This window comes from Trifolium pratense, linkage group LG2 (assembly GCF_020283565.1).
Source record: "Trifolium pratense cultivar HEN17-A07 linkage group LG2, ARS_RC_1.1, whole genome shotgun sequence".
Taxonomy (NCBI): domain Eukaryota; kingdom Viridiplantae; phylum Streptophyta; class Magnoliopsida; order Fabales; family Fabaceae; genus Trifolium; species Trifolium pratense.
This window is the reverse complement of record NC_060060.1, coordinates 21,112,480-21,135,209: the sequence shown is the minus strand read 5'-3', so window position 1 is coordinate 21,135,209 and position 22,730 is coordinate 21,112,480. Positions and strand designations below refer to the sequence as shown.

The window sequence follows — 22,730 nt, the reverse complement described above, 5'->3', positions numbered from 1 at the left end:
ATAACCTACCATAAATTAGGAGAGAGGTAAATGTAATTATATTTATAAACGTTCTTTGAGCTTAAGGTTTTTCGTGTCTTGGATTGAAGGATCATTCCTTCTTCACCCTAAATTTTTTATTATTAAAAAAAATTCTAAATTAAAACCTTTGAATTGTATAGCTAATAAATAAATTTAAAAATGAAAAATGATAATCTACCCATAGTTTTTAAAATAAAAAATTATCCGAGTAAACTTAGTTGAGTTGGTAGGAATATTGAATATAAGCCTTAATAAATGCTGATTTAACGATTCTCTTATGTTGTCAACGGCCGTACAACCACTCGAGCCAGCCAAACAGTTTCTGCTTATGTAGAGAAGCAATTATACAGTTGGAGTTGGAGCCAGCGGCGATGCCACCGTGACAGAGGAAGAAAAAAGTGAGGGAATCGATCAACTGTGTCTGTGAGTGCTTGTATGATTTTCATCTCATTCTAATTGTAATGCTTCCTCTTCAATTTCAACCAAAACTACAACAAACTTCACCAATTTTCATCAAAATTCAATACAACAAAAAAAATAAAAATTAAACATTTAATGACTATTTTGTAGTTTTTCTTGATAGTTTAGGGTCTATTTTGTTGTTTTTTTTACTGTAGTTTAGGGATTAGATTGAAGTATTTTAATAGTTCAGGAATCACTAATAGTCACTTGATTTGGATGTAAGTATTGTTTAGTGACCTTTTAATTGATTTTAACAGATTATGGATTAGATGGGAGAGACTGATAGTTTAAACTTTAAAGACTAAATTGATTGTTTATTCATTAATTAATACTAACATATGAGTCCAACAATATATTGAAGCATCATGTAATGTGTTTTAAAATTAAACGATGTGACAACACAATATTGGATGCATGTGTAAAATAATTTTACACCGTGCACAACAATTAAACTCTAAATTAAAACCTTTGAATTGTATATCTAATAAATAAATTTGAAAATGGAAAATGATAAAAAATAAAATAAAAATAGTACTAACATATGGGTCTATCGTTGACTTTGCAACCACTCAACTGCTTTTATTCTTAATAATCTTCTTGTTTCATACAATTGCTGCATATTTCTCAACCCAACATACTTTCATTTTGTGAGTTATTGTTTATTATTATTATAACTTTGAAGATGGCTGAAGCTGTTCTTGAAGTTGTGCTTAACAATTTGAGCTCACTCATTCATAAGGAGATTTCCATATTTCTGGATTTCCAACAAGACTTTAATAGTCTTTCCAGCTTGCTCACTACAATCAAGGCTACTCTTGATGATGCTGAGGAGCAACAATTCTCAAACAGGGCTCTCGAGGATTGGCTGCTTAAGCTTAAAGATGCTGCTCACGTCCTCGACGACATCTTGGACGAGTGTGCTACCAAAGCACTGGAGCTGGAGTACAAAAGATACAAGGCTGGACTAACTGATAAGGTACAAAGCTCTTTTTTATCCTCTCTTCATCCAAAGCATGTTGCTTTTCGTTACAAAGTTGCTAAGAAAATGAAGAGTATACGAAAGAGGTTAGATGAAATAGCCGAAGAAAGGACAAAGTTTCATTTGACCGAGACAGTGAGAGAGAATAGAAGTGGAGTCTTTGATTGGCGTCAAACCACCTCAATCATTACCCAACCTCAAGTCTATGGAAGAGAAGAAGATAAAAATAAAATCATTGATTTCATGGTTCACGATGCTTCTTGTTTTGAGGGTTTATCTGTCTATCCGATTGTGGGTCTAGGTGGACTTGGAAAAACAACACTTGCCCAACTTATCTTCAATAATGAAAGAGTGGTCAAACACTTTGAGCTTAGAATGTGGGTGTGTGTTTCAGAAGATTTTAGTTTGAAAAGAATGACAAGAGCTATCTTAGAATCTGCATCTGGGCACGCATGTGAGGATTTAGATCTAGAGCTGTTGCAGAGAAAACTTCAAGATTTTATACAAAGAAAAAGATTTTTATTAGTATTGGATGATGTGTGGGACGATAAACAAGAGAATTGGCAGAGGTTGAGATCTGTATTGGCTTGCGGAGGAACGGGTGCTTCAATTTTGGTCACAACCCGTCTTGCAAAGGTTGCAGAAATCATGGGAACAATACCACTGCATGATATATCAAAGCTATCTGACAAAGATTGTTGGGAATTGTTTAAACAACGAGCTTTTGCACCAAATGAGGAAGAAGCCGCGGAGCTTGTGGTCATTGGACTAGAGATAATAAAAAAGTGTGGGGGAGTGCCTCTTGCGGCAATCGCACTAGGAAGTCTCTTGCGTTTTAAAAGAAAGGAAACAGAGTGGCTCTATGTCAAGGAAAGCAAGTTGTGGAGCTTACAAGATGAAGATTATGTCATGCCTGCCTTGAGATTAAGTTATTTGAATTTGCCAGTAAAATTGAGACAATGTTTTGCTTTCTGTGCGCTATTTCCCAAAGATGAAAGAATCAGTAAGCAGTTTTTGATCGAGCTTTGGATGGCTAATGGCTTTATTTCACCGAATGAAATGTTGGACGAGGAAGATATTTGCAATGAGGTATGGAATGAATTATACCGGAGATCATTTTTCCAAGATATTGAGAAAGATAGATTTGGAAACATTACAAAGTTCAAGATGCACGATCTTGTTCACGATCTTGCTCAATCTGTTTCAGAAGAGGTCTGTTGCATTACAGATAACAGTGGCATGACTAGTATGTTCGAAAGAATCCGCCATCTCTCATTTCATATGAACAGATTTAGGGAAATTGATTTGATCCGGTTGTGTAGCTGCAAATCATTGAAGACCTGCATAATGCCAACGGTTGGACTTGATGTTATTAAACTTTTACCTCATATATTGAGATGTTATTCATTACGGGCGCTTGAGTTGAAATATATTATTAAAGAAGTACCATCTTCAATTGGTCATTTAAAATATCTAAGATACTTGAATCTCTCTTTAGGTAACTTTGAAACTCTTCCAGAATCCATATGTATGTTGTGGAATTTGCATATTTTGAAGTTAGACCGTTGTCATAGTCTCCGAAATTTGCCTAATAATTTGATACATTTGAAAGCTCTACATCATCTGTCATTGAATTACTGCACGAATCTATCAAGCTTGCCTCCTCAAATAGGGAAATTGACTTCCTTGAGGACTTTGAGCATGTATGTAGTTGGCAAGGAAAGAGGTTTCCTTTTGACAGAATTAGGACAATTAAATCTTAAAGGAGAGCTTCACATCAAGCACCTTGAAAGAGTGAAGAGTGCAGAAGATGCTAAAGAAGCTAACATGTTGAGTAAGCACCTGAGCCATTTGCAGCTGTCGTGGGAGAGAACTGAAGAGTCCCAATTGCAAGAAAATGTCGAGAAGATTCTTGAAGTACTTCAACCAGCTCATACCCAAAAGCTTCAAGGATTGTGTGTTGAAGGGTATATAGGTGCCCAATTCCCACGATGGATGTCTAGTCCTTCTCTTAAAGATTTAAATTCTTTAGAGCTCGTAGGCTGCGAAAGTTGTTTACATCTCCCACAGTTGGCAAAACTACATTCTCTTAAGGAACTAACTGTATCCAACATGAGTCGTTTAATGTATGTAGACAACGAGTCACCTGGCAGTGGAGTTGCAGGATGTTTCATAGCACTAAAAAAATTGTCACTGAAGAAGCTGCCAAACCTGATAAGATTATCGAGGGAAGATACTGAAAATATGTTTCCGCACCTTTCAAAACTTAAAATAATTGAATGTCCTAATTTGTTGGGCTTGAATTGCATTCCATCTCTCAATATCATGCGTATAGAAGGGAAATGCAACCAACACTTACTAAGTTCAATTCATAAACTCGGTAATCTTGCATTCCTTGTGTTAATCAATATTGAAGACCTGACATGTTTTTCTGATGGGATGCTAAGAAACCTCACTTCTCTTAAGGAATTGATCATTTGGAGTTGCTCACAAATAGAAGGTTTGGACGAGGCTTTACAACATTTGACTTCCCTTCAATCGTTATCATTGTGGGATCTTCCAAACCTGGCATCCTTGCCTGATTCGTTAGGAAACCTTAGTTCGCTTCAGGAACTATATATTTTGAATTGTTTGAAGTTGAAGTGTCTTCCGACGAGCATTCAAAGCTTTATTGGTCTGAAAAGTTTGGAAATTTGGGGTTGCAGTGAGTTAGGGAAACGCTGTGAAAAGGAAATAGGTGAGGATTGGCCAAAAATATCCCACGTTAAAAATATTTCCATTAAAGAAAGTTCCTTTTTTTGAAGAGGAGGAGAATACTCTATTGTTGCAGGTTTGTTTTTAAATCTCTTTCCCACTCTCCGTTACAATGTTCTGTTGCCTCTTATTTTATAGTCATTAGTACTTTATTGTTCTATTTCGCAACATGGAACAATAACTTCTTTGTGTTTTTAATAGTTCTAATTGTTGAACCATCAGAAAATTTGGGAATTTAGTTACCGAAGCTTATGAAACCAATTAACCAAGTGTTTCCATCTCTACGAACACCCTAATTTTTAATCATATACCTTGATTCCCAAACTTGTATAGTTTAGTGTTCAAAGGAATTGTCTCATTGCACACTTGATTTTTGGTTTAGCTATATATGTTTATTTTACATTTTGTTAAGGGTTTTATTTACTCTGGGGTATTTGAGGGAATTATATCTAGGTCTGTTCTGCATGTTAAAGATTACTTGAAAACAATAGATAAGAACACTTGGCCTCAGGTAATACCTATCTTCCTTTATAATTGAAATAATTGATGAATGATATCTGTTCTGGTCGATTCAAATTTCTAAATTCTAACCTACTCAATTATATGCTTAAATACATTTTAAAGAATAATAATTTTGACTGTTTCCACAAATATTCTCTTTTTGTTTCTTCTGCAATGATTTCTTGTAGGCTTTTAGTATTGAGGAAATTGTAATCAATGTGTATTTGACCTAATTGGACTAAAGGCTGTATGCATAGACCAAAGGGTTGGATAATGGTCTCCTAACAATGTATATTTGAGATCCTGTAATTAAACTTTGATGATTAGTTTTGCTTAAGAAAATTGGATTCTATAAATTATGATCTATTGTGAATTTGCTAAAATGTGATAAAGTAGTTTTTTTGTTATAGCATCAATACTCTTTGTTTATGAGAACTGAGCATTTTGAATTTATGGGGGGGTTTTGCTTGGTTACAAACCTGGTTTCCATTTTTCCATATTATTATGAATACTTATGATTTCCTCTTGTGTGTAGTAGGATTTTAACTTGAACCATTTTGGATATGGATTGTTGTTATATTATTTTTCGGTTCTACTTCTCATGGTTTCTCCATTATTCGCCTCTGTAGCAAAGACAAATGGTGATAGGTATATATATTCTTAGAAATTTCGGGTTGGGCCTAAGTTCAGAACTGGACATTTGGAGCGTGACCCGAGTGACCTAATAGCAGGTGATCCAACAAATCTTGAATAGGCTTTGATACCATATTAGAATTTGTGTTTCCTAACATAACACTGCAAAGTTGAGTTGCAAGGTGATAAATGCGTCTACTTATGAACCCATGTTCAGGCCTATCTCTTCCATATGTGTTGTATGGTGATAAATGTGGAACTCTTAACATATATACACATGTGTTGCTTTAGAAGATAGGTTGTTGATGAGTGAAGCTTATGAAAGCCAAAGAAGCTTTTAAACCACCATAGCTCATACCAATCATATTGACTTTGAAATTGCCCTTCTTGACATGCAATTTAATGTGTAACTGAAAGTGTAGTTTGTTTTTAAGGCTATATTATGCTAACAAGTTTCTTACTGCAGGAGTGATGGTGCTAGTCCAAGTGTTGTTTGGAGGAAAGAAAATAGACATAATTATTTGTGTCATTCAAGAGGTGGTAAGTTGTTATGATTTTAGTTTCTGCAAAGTAACTACTTTCTAGTACTCATGCATTAATTTATTTAGGTAATTTAGTAGGTGTCATTGATGGAAACATGGTAAGGGTAATTGCAAGGTTAAAGGCTGTTTAATTATGTTGATGCTAACTTGGAAGAGTTATTAATCGCTGTGAAATTTTGGTGTGTTCTTGTGAAGTGCGAACTTTTTAACAAATTTTGGAAATATAGACTAACAAATTTTTGGGCATTATTCTTAAATTCAAATTGTTATCAGGCTAACCACATCGCTGACCTGCATAAAAGGCATGTTGCTGACCACGAGAATTCTGTTGCAGGAATAATGCACAGGCAAAGCAATGGAGTGGATTTACAACCAATGTAAGTAGAGTAGAGGAACTACTTCTGATTGTAGGCTGAAACATCTTCAAATTTTATAAAGCTCCAGAAGAATGCTTCTTCCTTTTTTTGGCGGCCTTGCTTTGAAAAGTAGTCCTGCAAATTCCAATTACATAAAAAATTATATACAAATATTGATGACACTATTGGTCTTACGCTTTTACAGGCTATGATCTGCTGGGCTTAGGAATGACATGGGAGGAGGAAAGAAAAGATTAGAGAAGAGACAGCCCTATGACTGCGAGATGAAAGGTAAACAGTGTTTAGCCTGAAGAGAAAAATTCATATACAGGACTCAAACACAGCCTTCGTATCACTCATAATATTCTCATAAGAAAAAGTACAGATACTAGCATTGAGGTGGCCAAAGGTATAATCTATGGTTTCCTTTTCATTGTGTTTTGTAAAGATTTGTTATATAATATTTGGTTCAGATTGTGTTCACTGATATTTATTTTATGTTGGTTGTTTTAGAAACGAGAAAGGCAGCACAGCAGCAATGCCACGGTCACACATGAAGAAAAAAGAGGATGCGTGTCGTCTCCAAAGTGAGTGAATGTGTCTCTGTATGTTTCTCCACCCATCCTATCCTACCTTAATTATGTTACATCATATGATGATGCTTACGAAATATGACTTCCCTTCAGTTGTTAATATTATGCAATCTTTTAAACATTAGCATAACATCTTTCTTCTTTTCTTTTTTGTGTCAATATAGTACAAAATATTAGTGGACTTTGTTGGTTTTGGCATCTGTTGTTCTTGGTTTTGGCATCTTTGTATCACATTGTAAGTTTGTTTTAGTATGTTAATTTGGCTTTTTTCAGAAATACAATTTGACATTATACATTGATCATGAATTTCACGTAATTTTGTAATTGTTTATATAGTTTTTAAGGCAATACCAATTTACTATTTCTTGATACTTCTTCACATTGGAGATGGTTCCTATGTTACTTAAAGAAATTCGTGTACTTAATTTTGTGCATTCAGCTAAATGTACTGTGTATTCAGTTTTGTATTTGTTTGTTAAGACTTAAGAAACATGGAAAAACAAAACACTATATTTAATTTAAAATGGTATTGTAGAGAGAAACTGTTTTAACTTTTAAGCAAGATAGAATCAACGAATTGTCTCAATGCACGCATTGTGATTTTAGTTTCTGAAAAGTAACTACTTTCTGGAGCTAATTCTTCTTTAGCATTCAAGAGGTGGTAAGTTGTTATGATTTTAGTTTCTAAAAGGTAACAACTTTCTAGTACTCATGCATTAATTTATTTAGGTAATTTATCATGTGTCGTTGATGGAAACATGGTAAGGGTAATTGCAAGGTTAAAGGTTGTTCATGTTTATGCTAACCCGGAAGAGTTAAAGCCATGTTGCTGACCACGAGAATTCTGTTGCAAGAATATTGCACAGGCAAAGCAATGGAGTGGATTTACAATCAATGTAATTAGATTAGATGAACTACTTCTGATTGTAGGCTGAAGCATCTTCAAATTTTCAAAAGCTCCAAAAGAATGCTTCTTCCTTTTCAAATATTAGCGGCCTTGCTTTGCAATGTAGTCCTAGAAAATTCCGATTACATAAAAAATTAAATATAAAGATTCGTTATATAAATTTGGCCAAAGGTTAAGATAGAATCTATGCTTTCATTTTCATTGTCTTTTGTAAAGATTTGTAATATAATATTTGGTTCAGATTGTGTTCACTGATATTTATTCTGTTGGTTGTTTTAGAAAGAAGGTACACCTCTTCAAGTACTTCGACTAGCCACTGTTCCACCACATCATGATTTGCAAGATAAACCGGCAATTAAATCTAGCGGAGGACAAAATCAAGAGAACAACCAAGGCGTAAGGAGTCCATTGTCACATCAACTAATGGAAATTCTTCAAAGAATGAAACCTTTTGTCGATGGTCAGAAATCCGCTATACAACAATTCATATCCAATCTATGGCTCATGCGATAAAAGACTCTGTTGGAAAGGAATAAGTTATCTCCTGCTATAAAGTTGGTCCATGTAATGAAAAGACTATGGAATCATAGACTTTAAAATAAGACTTGCAATTGTATCCTCTTCGTCTCATTTCCTTCTCTCAGCCCTTTTTACCTTGCAATCTCTTCGGAGGCAGCGGCGATGCCACGGTCACAGATGAAGAAAAAAAAGGATGCGTGTCGTCTCCAAAGTGAGTGAATGTGTCTCTGTGAGTGAAATATGACCTCCCTTCAGTTGTTAACATTATGCAATCTTTTAAACATTAGCATAACATCTTTCTTCTTTTCTTTTCTTTTTTGTGTCTATATAGTACAAAATATTAGTGGACTGTGTTGGTTTTGGCATATGTTGTAGTTGGTTTTGACATTATACCTTGATCATGAATTTCACATAATATTGTAATTGTTTATATAGTTTTTAATGCAATACAAATTTACTATTCCTTGATACTTCTTCACATTGGAGATGGTTCCTATGTTACTTAAAGAATTCTTGTACTTAATTTTGTGCATTCAGCTAAATGTACTGTGTATTCACTTTTGTTTTTGTTTGTTAAGACTTAAGAAACATGGAAAAATAAAATACTAAATTTAATTTAAAATGGTATTGTAGAGAGAAACTGTTTTAACTTTTAAGCAAGATGGAATCAATGAAATGGTATAACTTGTGTCACAATTCTTGTTCGCATAGAAATATTCCAAGACTGTTTCACAAGTAAAGTGATTCCCTCCTTTAGTTAATGGTTGGGAATCATTGCCTTGCTTCACAAATTATTATTCCTATCTTGCTTTATTTGTGGGTAACTTTTTAACATCATATATAAATTGCGTAAAACTTGTCCTTATTAACCTTCTTTCTTCATACAACCTGAACCTCTCTAGCATTTTAATTATTCAAGACTTACAATATGGCTGAGGCTGTCATTGAAATTGTGCTTGAGAAATTGAGCTCACTCATCCAAAAAGAGCTTGGCCTATTTTTCGGGTTCGATCAAAACTTTAAAAGGCTTGCCAGCTTGCTCACTACCATCAAGGCTACGCTTGAAGATGCTGAGGAGAAACAGTTCTCGGACAAAGCTATCAAGGATTGGCTACAAAAGCTAAAAGATGCTGCTAATGTCCTCGATGACATCTTGGACGAGTGTGCGACTGATGCTTTGGAATTTGAGTACGAAGGACTCAAGTGCGGCCTACCATACAAGGTACAAAGCTCTTGCTTATCCTCTTTTCATCCCAAGCATGTTGTTTTCCGTTACAAAATTAATAAGAAAATGAAAGGGATACGAGAGAGATTAGATGAAATTGCAGAAGAAAAGAATAAGTTTCATTTAACTGAGATAGTTAGAGAGAAGAGAAGTAGAGTCCTTGAATGGCGTCAAACCACCTCAATCATTTCTCAACCTAAAGTTTATGGGAGAGATGGAGACAAAGATAAAATTACAGATTTTTTGGTTGGCAATGCTTCTGGTTCAAAGGATTTATCTGTCTATCCAATTGTTGGTCTAGGTGGACTTGGAAAAACAACACTTGCCCAACATATCTTCAATCATGAAAGGGTAATCAAACACTTTGAGCTGAGAATGTGGGTGTGTGTTTCAGAAGATTTTAGTTTGAAGAGAATGACAAAATCTATTCTAGAATCAGCATCTGGGAAACCTTGCGATGATGCAGATCTAGAGTTTTTGCAGCGAAAGCTTCTAGGTTTTATACAAAGCAAAAGATATTTGCTTGTACTGGATGATGTGTGGGATGATAAACAAGAGAATTGGCAAAGGTTGAGATCTGTATTAGCCTGTGGAGGAACAGGTGCTTCAATTTTGATCACTACTCGTCTGGTAAAGGTTGCAGAAATCATGGGAACAATACCACTGCATGATATATCAAAGCTATCTGACAAAGATTGTTGGGAATTGTTTAAACAACGAGCTTTTGCACCAAATGAGGAAGAAGCCGCGGAGCTTGTGGTCATTGGACTAGAGATAATAAAAAAGTGTGGGGGAGTGCCTCTTGCGGCAATCGCACTAGGAAGTCTATTGCGTTTTAAAAGAAAGGAAACCGAGTGGCTCTTTGTGAAGGAAAGCAAGTTGTGGAGCTTACAAGATGAAGATTATGTCATGCCTGCCTTGAGATTGAGTTACTTGCATTTGCCTGTAAAACTAAGACAATGTTTTGCCTTATGTGCCTTATTTTCTAAAGATGAAAAAATAAGCAAGCAATTTCTAGTTGAGCTTTGGATTGCAAATGGCTTTATTTCATCCAATGAAAAGTAGGACGAGGAAGATATTGGTAATGGGGTGTGGAATGAATTATACTGGAGATCATTTTTTCAAGATATTGAGACGGATAAATTTGGCAAAATTACAAGTTTCAAGATGCATGATCTTGTTCATGATCTTGTTCAATCAGTTTCAGAAGAGGTGTGCTGCATTACAGATAACGATGACATGCCTAGTACGTCTGATAAAATCCGCCATCTCACATTTTATAATAAAGGTTCATTGATTGAAGTGGATTCAACCCGGTTGCATAGCATCAAGTCGTTGAAGACCTACGTGCCACCGTCTGGTTGTTGTCACATACATTTACCTCATATATTGAAATTTTATTCTTTACGGGCTCTTGATTTCAAATATATTAAAGATGTTCCCTCTTCAATTAGTCATTTAAAATATCTAAGGTATTTGAACCTTTCTTGGGGTGACTTTGAAACTCTTCCAGACTCGATATGTAAGTCGTGGAATTTGCAGGCGTTGAAGTTAGACAGATGTTATCGCCTCCGAAACTTGCCTGCTAATTTGATACGCTTGAAATCTTTACAACATCTATCTTTGATTGACTGCTACAACTTATCAAGTTTACCACCCCAAATAGGGAAGTTGACTTCCCTGAGAACTTTGAGCATATATGTCGTCGGCGAGAAAAGAGGGTCACTTTTGGCAGAGCTAGGGCAATTGAATCTTAAAGGAGAGCTTCACATTAAGAACCTTGAGAGAGTGAAATGCGTAGAAGATGCTAAAGAAGCCAATATGTTAAGCAAGCACCTAGACATTTTGAAGTTGTCATGGGGGGGAACTAAAATGTATCAATTACAAGAAAATGTTGAGCAGATTCTTGAAGTGCTTCAACCTCATACCCAAGAGCTTCAAGAATTGTGCGTGAAAGGATATCCAGGTGCCCATTTCCCACAATGGATGTGTGGTCTTGCTCTAAAATATATAAAGTGTTTATTTCTTAATGATTGTGAAAATTGTCTAGCCCTTCCACCATTGGGGAAACTACCATTTCTAAAGAAACTAAGTATAACTAACATGTGTCGCGTAATATACATAGACAAAGAGTCCTATGATGGTGGAGTTACAGGAGGTTTCATAGCACTAGAGTATCTGCGGTTGTCTTATTTGCCAAACTTACTAAAATTATCAAGTGAGAATGGAGAAAATATGTTCCAACACCTTTTTGAACTTAATATAGATGAATGTCCTAATTTGTTGGGTTTGCCTTACCTTCCATCTCTCAAGGATATGTATATATCAGGAAAATGCAAACATGAATTACTAAGTTCAATTCATAAACTTGGTAGTCTTGAAACCCTTCAATTTTACAGGGTTGAAGATCTAACACGTTTTCCACATGGGATGCTAGGAAATCTCACTTCTCTTAAGACATTGTTTCTTTGGCATTGCTCAAAAATAGAAAGTTTGGATGAGGTTTTACAACATATGACTTCCATTCAATTGTTAACATTGATTCATCTTCCAAACTTGGCATCCTTACCTGACTCGTTAGGAAACCTTAGTTCGCTTTTCAGTCTACAAATTTCAGATTGTCCGAAGTTGAAGTGTCTTCCAATGTGCATTCAAAACCTTATGGATTTGAAACATTTGGGAATTTTTGGTTGTCGTGAGTTAAAGAAACGGTGTGAAAGGGAAATAGGCGAGGATTGGCAAAAAATATCTCACATTCAAGATATTCAAATATCTAGTTTCTAATTAATTTGAAGAGGAGAATACTATATATTTGCAGGTTTGTTTTTAAATCTCTTACTCGCAATACTATTAATTTTATTGTATTGTACACCTATTATTAATTAATATTATGGCTCTTTGTTACTTACTATCTTCTTTTTGCAAACCATTACAACATGGGACATTAAACTTGTCTATGTTTTATTCAATTATAATGACTTTGAAATTGTCCTTCTTGACATACAATTTAATGTGTGTACTTTGAAAGTGTATTTGTTTTTAAGGCTATAATATGTTAACAATTTCTTACTACAGGGTGGTGCATTTTGCTCTCAGGATCTAATTTCAGCACAAAATTTCTTCAATTGATCAAGTTGAGAAACACATTGATAGTGAGTTGAATTTTACTTCATTTGTACTTTTTCTTTTCCATTTGTAATTTAAATAATGTGTAAATTTACGCTTTTTTAAGAAAAATTGAAAGGGCAGAACCATCATTATATATTTTACATTCAAAAACAAGCAATAAAAAAAAAACCTTTTATTGGAGAATTCAAGTTTTATATGAGAAACTATTTAAACAAAGTTCTCATTTAAAGGTCTTTTTAAAAAAATTCTTGTTAATTTTTTTTAACAAAATGATGATACACACTAGCTTAATGAAATCTATGTTGTGTTGTGAGGGGGAGCTTCATTGGTTGGATTAACACATTGGGCTTTGAGAGTAACATCAAACAAGTGAGTTGGACACCACACCTCAACTCTTCTAACCAATATAATATGGGACTTAATTCACATCTGATGTATCTCAATATCTCGTCTCAAGTGTGAGTTACCACTTTTGGGCTTGAGGTCTCACTAGTTGGATCAATACATCGGACATTGGGAGCAACCATGTGATATAAGTGAGTTGGACACCACATCTTCATCTAAAATTTTAAGGCATTAAGCTAACGGGTCCTCTTACTTATTTCTTGTTTAACCCTAACTTTTCCAACCAATGTGAAAATTAACTCACACTTAATATATCTCAACGATATATTTATCATGGTATGCGGTTTTCTGCTCTTGTTCAACAATCAACGTATATAAAAAATGATAAAAAAAAACTTGTTCAACAATCAATCCATATAAAAAATGATAAAAAAAAAACGAAAGCTTCTTAAATCGGTTGGTAGAGTAATCAATATAAAAGGTTTAGCTGAAGTGCTCAACCCAATATATTTGTATTTTCCACCCAATTAGAGATGTTACTGTGTTGTTTGTCAGTGGTGGTGCACTCTCTTCAATGGTCTTCTTGAAAAATTAAATAATATTGATTTGTTCATCACTGTTTTGGAATCTAAAAAATTACGATATACCCATTTTTTTTCCTCACTGTTATGCAAATATGAAAATTACAATGATTGGAGAATGAACATGAATAACATAACCCGATTTTTGAATGACTCGTTTTGATCGACTAACATAAAACAAAAACCACATACTCACACCACACCACTTACAACAACCAAGAACACAACACCTACACTAAGGAACAAAATGACGCAGACAAACAACACTACAAACAATTTGGAAACAAAAACAGCACCAAAAAAAACATTACTCCTTAAAAATGGTTGCAATTTTTTCAAAAACTGGTTTTCAAATAGAGAGGAAGAAGATGATTTTCACTTAGATCTAGATTTAGCTATAAGGGTATAAATGTAATCAACCATTAACACTTAAAAGAAAAAAGTCTTATTTTTATTTTTCAAGTTTTATGGGACCCACCAATTTTTTTAAAGAAACCTGTTATAGAAGGTCATTTTGGGAGGACCATTGTGGACCCAAAAAATTGGGGACCATATTAGGGGCTCCCAAGTTATTTAACATTTTTTTTTTCTGCGTCTTAATTAATCTTACAATGTCAATTACTATTGTTTTCTTTTCTTTCTTTTTTTCAGTCAAGTGTCGGTTACTAATTCCATCCTATAAATTAAATTCATGTTTATATTTTTATTTTATTTACATTAAATATATATATATATATATATATATATATATATTAAATTTATGTTTGAAATTATCACATTTTTTAGGTGTCATAATATTTTTAGGGATTGGATCATTTAGTTCGTCTCGATTAATATTTATATAGTAACCTACTTGGATTGGTTCAGTGATATTAAATTAGGACCTAGGAGTGTGCTCCTCCAGGTTTTAGGTTCGATTCTCTCTGGTGTTAATTTAAGTGAGCTAATTTAACTTCTTCAAAAAAAAAATTATATAGTTTTGTCAGAGTTCGGTTTATTCAACCGAATTATCCGATTTTATCTGATTTAGTCATGCAGTTCGATCAATAATCCAATTGTTTAACCAATAAACTAATGACCAAGTAGCTTCACTAGTTCAATGACCGATACGATTTATAAAACATTGGTATCAGAAAGTCAGCATGCAGGTGATACTAATCAGCACGAACTACTTACTCATATTCATACAAGGATTGCCAGCAGGTAATTGCTGAATTATTAGTTCTAATAACTAATAAACCAAGTGGAAATGATAAAAAAAATGGTATGTATATCAGGTAATCATCACTTAAGTTTCTAACTCCCAAACGCTAATTGTTCCTATTTTATATTAATCACAATTCACCAATTACAACCCTAATCTAAAAACAAACAATAAAGAGAGTTGGTATACATTTTTCACTTTGCTTATTGATACATATAAGAGAAAAAAAAGTTTAGAACAAAATACGAATGTCTATAGATGGAATAATAATTTGGCTTGGTGATTTGGTGTGTCAGAGTGTCAATTGTTTTGATGTGTCAGAGTGAATACCAAAACTTGATGCAGTACGTTTGAGACAACTACAGATATATATTTCTTTGAATTTGAGTAATAATATAGTTGTTTTAAAAAAAATCAAATAAAAAATAGGATTGATTTAAAAATTATAAAAGTATAGAAAAATTAGAGAAATTAATTCAAATAATTAAAAATTATTTTGATAATTTTATGTCTATGTTAAAACTAATTTTCACTTGTTAAAGTGAATTTTGACTTTTTTACTTAGATTTAAATAGCACTTTATTTAAACCCAAAAAATATCGCGCTTTATTTATAATTTTATTTTCTATGATTTAATTCTTGAAAATGTGCATTTTTCATGAAAATAAAATTGAAAAAGGGAAATTTTTTTTAATCAAAGTGGCACTAATATATTATACAACTGTCTCAAAGGAATTTGAACTTACCACCATATGAGGCTACAAGGCTAAGCTCTTTTTACCGAGCTAGCACCTCAATTGTAAAAACAAATAATAATAAAGAGTCGATACAATTTTCCACTTTTCTTATTAATACATATATAATTATCTTGTTAAATCTTCAAGATTTCTTTATGATTAACATGCCTCATATTGTAGTATCATGGTGATAGATTCAGACAAACAAAGTACAAAATGAACAAAGGATGTTACTAGGGTTCCATAAGAATAAAATAGCATTACTTAATAAAATAGAGTTACAAGAGATTATATAGTAAAACTTAGTGGACTATAAACCTAATAGGCCCAATAGCATAAGCCCAATATTTTATTATCTAACACCTACTCTCAAACTCATGATGCATAACATTGTGAGTTTGACAAACAAAATACTAAAAAACATACCGAATAATATAAACTTCTAACACTACCCCTCAAGCTAAAGCTTACTAAGCTTTAAGCTTGTTACAAATTAACCCATAAAATAAACCAACCCAACAGATAGAAGCATCCAAATAGATCATCAGAGAGAGACAAACCAAATCAAACCAAATCATCATCCAATTCAATCAAAGCTAACCAATCCAACAAATCCAAACTTTACCAAACCAAATTGTTCCAATCCAAACTGAACCAAATCATACAAACTAATCAAAAGTAGAGAGAATAACCAAACCAAATAGAGAGAGGAGCAACCAAACAAAAGAACCAATGGAGAGAGAAGATCAATCAATCAAAAGAACAGATAGAGAGAGAAAGATAAGCATTCAAAAAGAAGAAGAATCAATAGGGAGGGAGATGCAATCAGACATAAGAAAATCAGCAGGGAGAAGCAATCGGACAGAATCCAGACAAAAACATAGAAGCGAAATCATTAGAAAGAAACAATCAGACGGAAGAAATCATTAGAGAGAAGCAATCAAACAGAAGAATTGACAGAGAGAAGGTCAATCAAACAGAAGAAATCAATAGAGAGACAATCAAAGAGAAGAACCAAACAGAGAGAACCAATTAAACAGAAGAAGTCAATAAGGGAAGCCGATGAGGGAGAATACCAATCAAACTAACAAGAATCAAAAGGGGGAGAAGCAATCAATCAGAATGAGACCAATAGAAAGACAATCAATCAAAAGAAACCAAATTGTGAGCACTCACTCACCAAACAATCAAATTGTGAGCACTCGACTCACCAAACCAAACAAACAAAATCAAGCCAATCAAAGTGGAACCAAACTAAATGGAACTAAACAAAACAAAACTAAATGAAACCAAACCAACCTTTTTTTTTTTTTTACTAACTCAAAACACTCACGATGTCATTTTACTTTTAACAAACAAACCCAACACAAACCCAACACAAATCACACGTGGAGACAACCAACAATACCTTCAAAGGATACTAGACATTAGGGATGACGATGACTCTCAATTTTTTTTTTCTTAACATCAAAACAAAAAAATCAACTAGACGACGGCATACCCTTCAAAGGGTCACAATGAATGAATTCCACAAAGTAATATAAAGTAACCAATTAAAAAAAGACGACAACAATATAACTCCAATATAAACTTGTCAAATGAGATTAACAAGACAGACCCACCAAGTTTTCAAATGCAATTCAAGCAATAGAACAAACAATAGGCTAATCAAAGGGAAGTCTTCCAACGAAACACACATAACAAATTCTATGAGCAAATTTCAATTTCCTTCTTCCAATAGATCCATCGAACAATCAGAATCAATATACAAAAGACATCCCAAATTCTTGGGAACTCAATAGCGGAATAACAACATACCTTTAAGGAGGATCGAACCATGCTCTCGATACCATGATAGATTCAGACAAACAAAGTACAAAATGAACAAAGGATGTTACTAGGGTTCCATAAGAATAAAATAGCATTACTTAATAAAATAGAGTTACAAGAGATTATATAGTAAAACTTAGTGGACTATAAACCTAATAGGCCCAATAGCATAAGCCCAATATTTTATTATCTAACACCTACTCTCAAACTCATGATGCATAACATTGTGAGTTTGACAAACAAAATACTAAAAAACATACCGAATAATATAAACTTCTAACACATGGAACCCTGTACAAATTTGAAAAAAAAAAAAAAAGAAGGTTAGAACAGTACAAATGTCCTTATGAACGTAACAATTTACGAGTAACATTTGACATTATAAAAATCTATATGGGTGTATGTGTTATTTAGCTAGAAAATAAGAAGACAAACTTACGAGTTGCAATCAATGCTAAGATCAAATGAAACTGAAAGACTGATGTTACAAAGTTGTGGCAATTGTTTTGATCTGTCAGAGTTAACTCCAAATCTTGATGCAGCAGGTTTGAGACAATTACAGATATTCCTTCGAATTTCAGTGGTGGCGGCTTTTTGATTTAAATTATTTGCTCCTGCACAACAATTGCTAGGTGGTGTATCAGGGCCACTCCCCTGCAAAAAAGGCAGACATGGCAACAAGGACAAAAGAGCCTCAGAACAGCTGACGTCATCAATTTGACTTGCATCCATTGTTGTTACTAGCATGCCTAAAAGCATCACAACCATCGAAAGAGAAATACACTTCTTCCCCATAATATTAATTTAGATTTAGATTGTATATGTAAGATGTTGTTGTAGAATTTTTGAATGACTGATTTATGCAAGTATGTTTGAATTTATAGACAAGATCAATTTACCATTTTATGGAAACTCATTTATTTCTTGATTGTTTTTAGTAATTCTTTAAAAACCATATTAGTGATTTAATATTTCATTTATATTATTTTTATATAAAAGGATTCATTATTACGTTCAATGTGTATGGTCAAAGCTCTAGTCATTAAAAAAATATATTATAACATTTAAATATTTTAATAATACTTTATACTCATAATTATTCGAAACGTAATATTATACTCTTTTACTTTTTTTCCTCATGTTGCTGCATACTACTATAAATATTTTTCATTATTATATCACTATTCACAGTTCGATTTTCCATACTGTGATCGAAGGAGGGATGAAACCATACCAGAAATGACTTCCGAAATAGATTAGATGGTCCGTAGAACGGATATATATATATATATATATATATATATATATATATATATATATATATATATATATATATATATATATATATATATAATTGATAGTCAAATATTTATGAGTGTAATTTTAAAAAATAATTTTAATTTTCTTCTCTATTAAAAAAATAAATATGTAAATATTTTTATTATGATCAATGAAACAAATTATTTTAGATCATTGCGTCATTGAGTGATTAACATGACATTTGTTATTTTGTTGTGAATAATACGGTGGATATACATTAGTCTTGACTCATATGATTGACTCATGTATTATTCTATAAATATGATTATATTACAATGTAAATTGACGCACTTGTGAATAGAAAATATAATTATTTTCTGTTCTCTTTCTCTCTTCATCTCCTTTCTTCTCTATTATCCTTACGATTAGAAATAATTTCAATAATATATTTTGAAAGATTAGTCACATTGTGATCGAATGAAAAAGTAATTATTATTGAAGAACATAAAATTAGAACGTTGAAATTTTTTATTTGAATTGAAATACGTTCTTCTTTTTTATTGGGTGCTAGTTTATAACACTCTGGTTCTTAGGGAAAAGAGGTTTAGTAATCCAGAGTTCGGCCGCGAGATAAGTAAAGTCTGGCAAAAAAATTGTTTCACTCAGGAATCGAACTCGGGTTCTCATGATATCCGACCTTTTTGGTGAAGCTCATTAACCTCTTGGAGTATGTAAATTGTATGGAAAACGTTTTTGTTACTTTTAAGATAATTAATTCTACGTTTTTTTTTTCACCAAAAAAAATATTCTACGTTTTTAAAAAAATTAATTCCATTTTTTTTTTGACAAAATTAATTCCATGTTTTTAATCACCTGAACATGTAACTTATGTGAAAGTTGCCGTGATCTTTTTCTTTTGCTAAAAATGGTGATTGGTGAAGTAAATAATATATTAACTCATCATGTACTCAAAAAAAAAATATTAAATCATCATGTACCCAAAAAAAATATTCCTATATTAACTCATATTTTTATTTATTTATTTATTTGTGACGGTTTGTGCCATGTAATAAGTGAGTTGTGGCTACAATTTATTTTTTTCAAGTTCCTTGTAATTGGTTTATTACCATTATTATATTTTGATAATCATACATTAAATGTGTAAACGTTACAAACAATACCCCTGTCCGGCAAAAGTTAATATGCATAAGCCTTTTTTTATGTATGGTGCATAAGTCATTCACAGCCATCAAATGATTTTACACATGTAATAATCATAACTTAAGAACTTTCTATTTTTGCACGCTCAATTTCGGCCACATTTTACATGCGATTCGATCACCGATTTCGAAAACTAATACCGGAAACATTCATAAAATCGAACGACGATCAAAACGGTATAAAGAACGTCGAGTTTCGTTGATTATTGAGGGAGAACGAACCGGGTCGACGAACCGGGTCGTCGTGACCCGTTTCTGCAGAAAATGGGTGAGGAAGATGATGAACAGTGACGCGCGTCCACGCCCACTCTCACTGGAGGCGCGTGGGGGCGCGTGCGGTGCCAAGGAGATTCCAATTGTTTTTATTATTTTTACATAAAAATAGTAAATAATTTTCTGAGAATTTTGGGACCAGTTTGGTATTTTTCTGAGACCTGGAACTATTTTTAGTTAATTAAATGAGGTAAATATGCTTTTATAAATATAAGATATTAATAAAATTTTCCCAAAATTTTATTTAGGGTATTTTGAATTATTTGGAACGGTTGAGGATACCTCACTCTCTTCGGTTTTATATCGTCTTAAAAATTTAAATTTATTTCACAATTTTTATTAAGGGTTAAATATGTTTTTGGAGAACAACTCTTTGAAACCATTCCACAGCAAAAATGGTTTCATACCGTTATACACTGAAACCATTAGTCTAGTTAAATGGTTTCATGGCGTTATACACCGAAACCATTATTATAGTTAAATGGTTTTATATGAGCATTAGTGTCAAGATGTTATACACTGAAACCATTAGTCATTTTAATTGGTTTCAAGATGTTATACACTAAAACCATTATTCTAGTTAAATGGTTTCATAGCGTTATACACTGAAACCATTAGTCTTGTTATTTGGTTTCAAGATGTTATACATTGAAACCATTAGTCTAGTTAAATGGTTTCATAGCGTTATACACTGAAACCATTATTTTAGTTAAATGGTTTCATATGGGCATTAGTGCCAAGATGTTATACACTGAAATCATTGTTATTAAGTAAAACATCACATAACCATTTTACAAAACCATGCTACATAAAGCAAAAAATCATATAAAGCAATTAGGGTTAGTTTAGTTGAAAAAAATTTGGATAGTATGCATGAGATATTGAATTCGATCATTTTTTTATTGTAAAGAAAAATCGATATATATATATATATATATATATATATATATATATATATATATATATATATATATATATATATATATATATATAATTAATGTATGAAATTTTATTTATATTGTGATTATGATTGATAAAACTTAAAATTAAATTGTATGTTTGACAAGTATGCTTTATATATACATGAACCATTCGTTATTATGTTGAGCTTCAAGGGGGTGTATGACGAAAATTAATTAAAAATGGATTTTTATAATATAAACTTCAAAGGAACAAAAATTATTATTTAATTGGAAACGGGGGGCGCGCTAGAAATTTCGGGGAGGGGTGCGCTAGAAGTTTGGAGGAGGGAAAAAAATTGGGGGCGCGCTAGAAATCTAAGGGAGGAAAAAAAAATTGGGGGGCTCACAAGAAATCTAGGAGAAAAAGGAAAAAAAAACTAGGGGGTGCGCTAAGCAAAAGGGGGGCGCGCAAGTAATGGGGTAGTATATGGGGGGCGCACGAGTAATGGATTGCCTAATTTTGGGTTTGGGCTGACCTTTGGTTCACTTTTGGTGTATGAAGCAAATATGATGGGTGTAGGAAGCAAGTTTATGCATGGTGCATAAGTTTAGGCTTATGCACCATAACCACACCCTTAGCCCATCAATATAACCGTTTTAATACATATATATGTAGAGGTGTACGTGGGCCGGATTGGGTTGGGTTTGGCCAAAACCAAAACTCAAACCACATATGGTACTCCGGGTTGGGTTTAGTAAAATAATCACCCGTTATAACATTGGGCCGGATTGGGCAAATCCACTAATTTCCGGGTTGGATTGAGTTGGGTTGTGGGTTACCCAAATTATTTTTCTATTTTTTTATATTAAATATCTAAATGTTGAATCATCATATTTTTTCATAAAAAATAACTCAATCAATATATTTTCTTGAAAAATAGGCTAACTTTTTTTCACTATAAAAAATAATCACCAATTTTTTTGTGTAAATCTACTAATTTACGGGTTGGATAGCGTGTTATCCAAATGATGTTTTTGCTTTTTTTAATATCAAATGACTAAACCATGAATCACTATATTTGTTTATGAAAATTATTCAATTTTTTTAAATTTTAAAAAAATAATGCGAAAAATTATCATATTTGTTCATAAAAATTATTCAATCTTTTTTATTTTCGTAAAAAATAGTACAACTCATTTTCAATATAAAAATATTTAATAATCAAATGAAAAAATCTTTAGTATTTTCATAAAAAAATTTCAAGAAACATAGCACTAGTGGGTTTTTTGGGTTGGGTCCGGTTTTACCCGAAACCCGATTTTTTTAATGGGTTTTTCATTTTTGAAATCCATATCAACCCACTTACCCGACCCAGCCCACTTTTTTGAGTTGGGTTGGGTGGGTTTGACCGGGTCGACCGGATTTGCCCAACCCATGTACACCCCTACATATATGGGACGCATCAGTTTTGAGTTTAATTTGCAAGCTAACCACTGGCGGAACCAGAAAAAATAATGTGGGTGGGCCGAAAAATAGTCAATCTATTTTCAAATTGAATTTTTTGTCCTCTATTTTCATATGTTATAGTTTTTGTACCAACAATCTATATTTTTACTCTAAAGGGGTGTACATGGGTTGGGCAAATCCGGTCGACCCGGTCAAACCCACCCAACCCAATTCAAAAAAGTGGGTTGGGTCGGGTAAGTGGGTGGATATGGATTTCAAAAATGAAAAACCCATTAAAAAAATCGGGTTT

The 22,730-nt window shown here is 33.0% G+C and overlaps 3 protein-coding genes across 13 annotated transcripts; 2 read left to right on the top strand and 1 right to left on the bottom strand.

The window, feature by feature from the left end:
• The first annotated feature begins 270 nt into the window (after nt 1–270).
• Nucleotides 271–8,804, top strand: LOC123906770 (putative disease resistance protein RGA3). 10 transcript variants are annotated; one of them, XM_045956759.1, is made up of 8 exons: nt 284–444; nt 1,166–4,292; nt 5,347–5,448; nt 5,817–5,890; nt 6,227–6,269; nt 6,454–6,657; nt 6,762–6,835; nt 8,028–8,735. In XM_045956759.1, the coding sequence occupies exon 2, from the start codon at nt 1,166–1,168 to the stop codon at nt 4,262–4,264; it is 3,099 nt and encodes a 1,032-aa protein (XP_045812715.1). In that variant the 5' UTR covers nt 284–444; the 3' UTR covers nt 4,265–4,292; nt 5,347–5,448; nt 5,817–5,890; nt 6,227–6,269; nt 6,454–6,657; nt 6,762–6,835; nt 8,028–8,735. The 10 variants fall into 10 exon arrangements, with proteins under 10 accessions (XP_045812711.1, XP_045812715.1, XP_045812712.1 ...); XM_045956755.1 differs by lacking the exon at nt 5,347–5,448 and having other exon boundaries at nt 271–444; nt 6,762–7,919; nt 8,028–8,688; XM_045956756.1 differs by lacking the exon at nt 5,347–5,448 and having other exon boundaries at nt 6,762–6,853; nt 8,028–8,804.
• Nucleotides 8,805–8,879: 75 nt separating this feature from the next.
• On the top strand, nt 8,880–13,404 carry LOC123906769 (putative disease resistance protein RGA3). 2 transcript variants are annotated; one of them, XM_045956752.1, is made up of 2 exons: nt 8,880–12,310; nt 12,568–13,404. In XM_045956752.1, the coding sequence occupies exon 1, from the start codon at nt 9,196–9,198 to the stop codon at nt 10,555–10,557; it is 1,362 nt and encodes a 453-aa protein (XP_045812708.1). In that variant the 5' UTR covers nt 8,880–9,195; the 3' UTR covers nt 10,558–12,310; nt 12,568–13,404. The 2 variants fall into 2 exon arrangements, with proteins under 2 accessions (XP_045812708.1, XP_045812707.1); XM_045956751.1 differs by having other exon boundaries at nt 8,992–12,310; nt 12,568–12,789.
• A 4,349-nt stretch (nt 13,405–17,753) lies between these two features.
• LOC123904367 (non-specific lipid-transfer protein-like) lies at nt 17,754–18,113 on the bottom strand. Its single transcript, XM_045954042.1, has one exon. It carries the CDS (start codon nt 18,111–18,113, stop codon nt 17,754–17,756), a length of 360 nt encoding a protein of 119 aa, XP_045809998.1.
• Nucleotides 18,114–22,730: the final 4,617 nt, after the last annotated feature.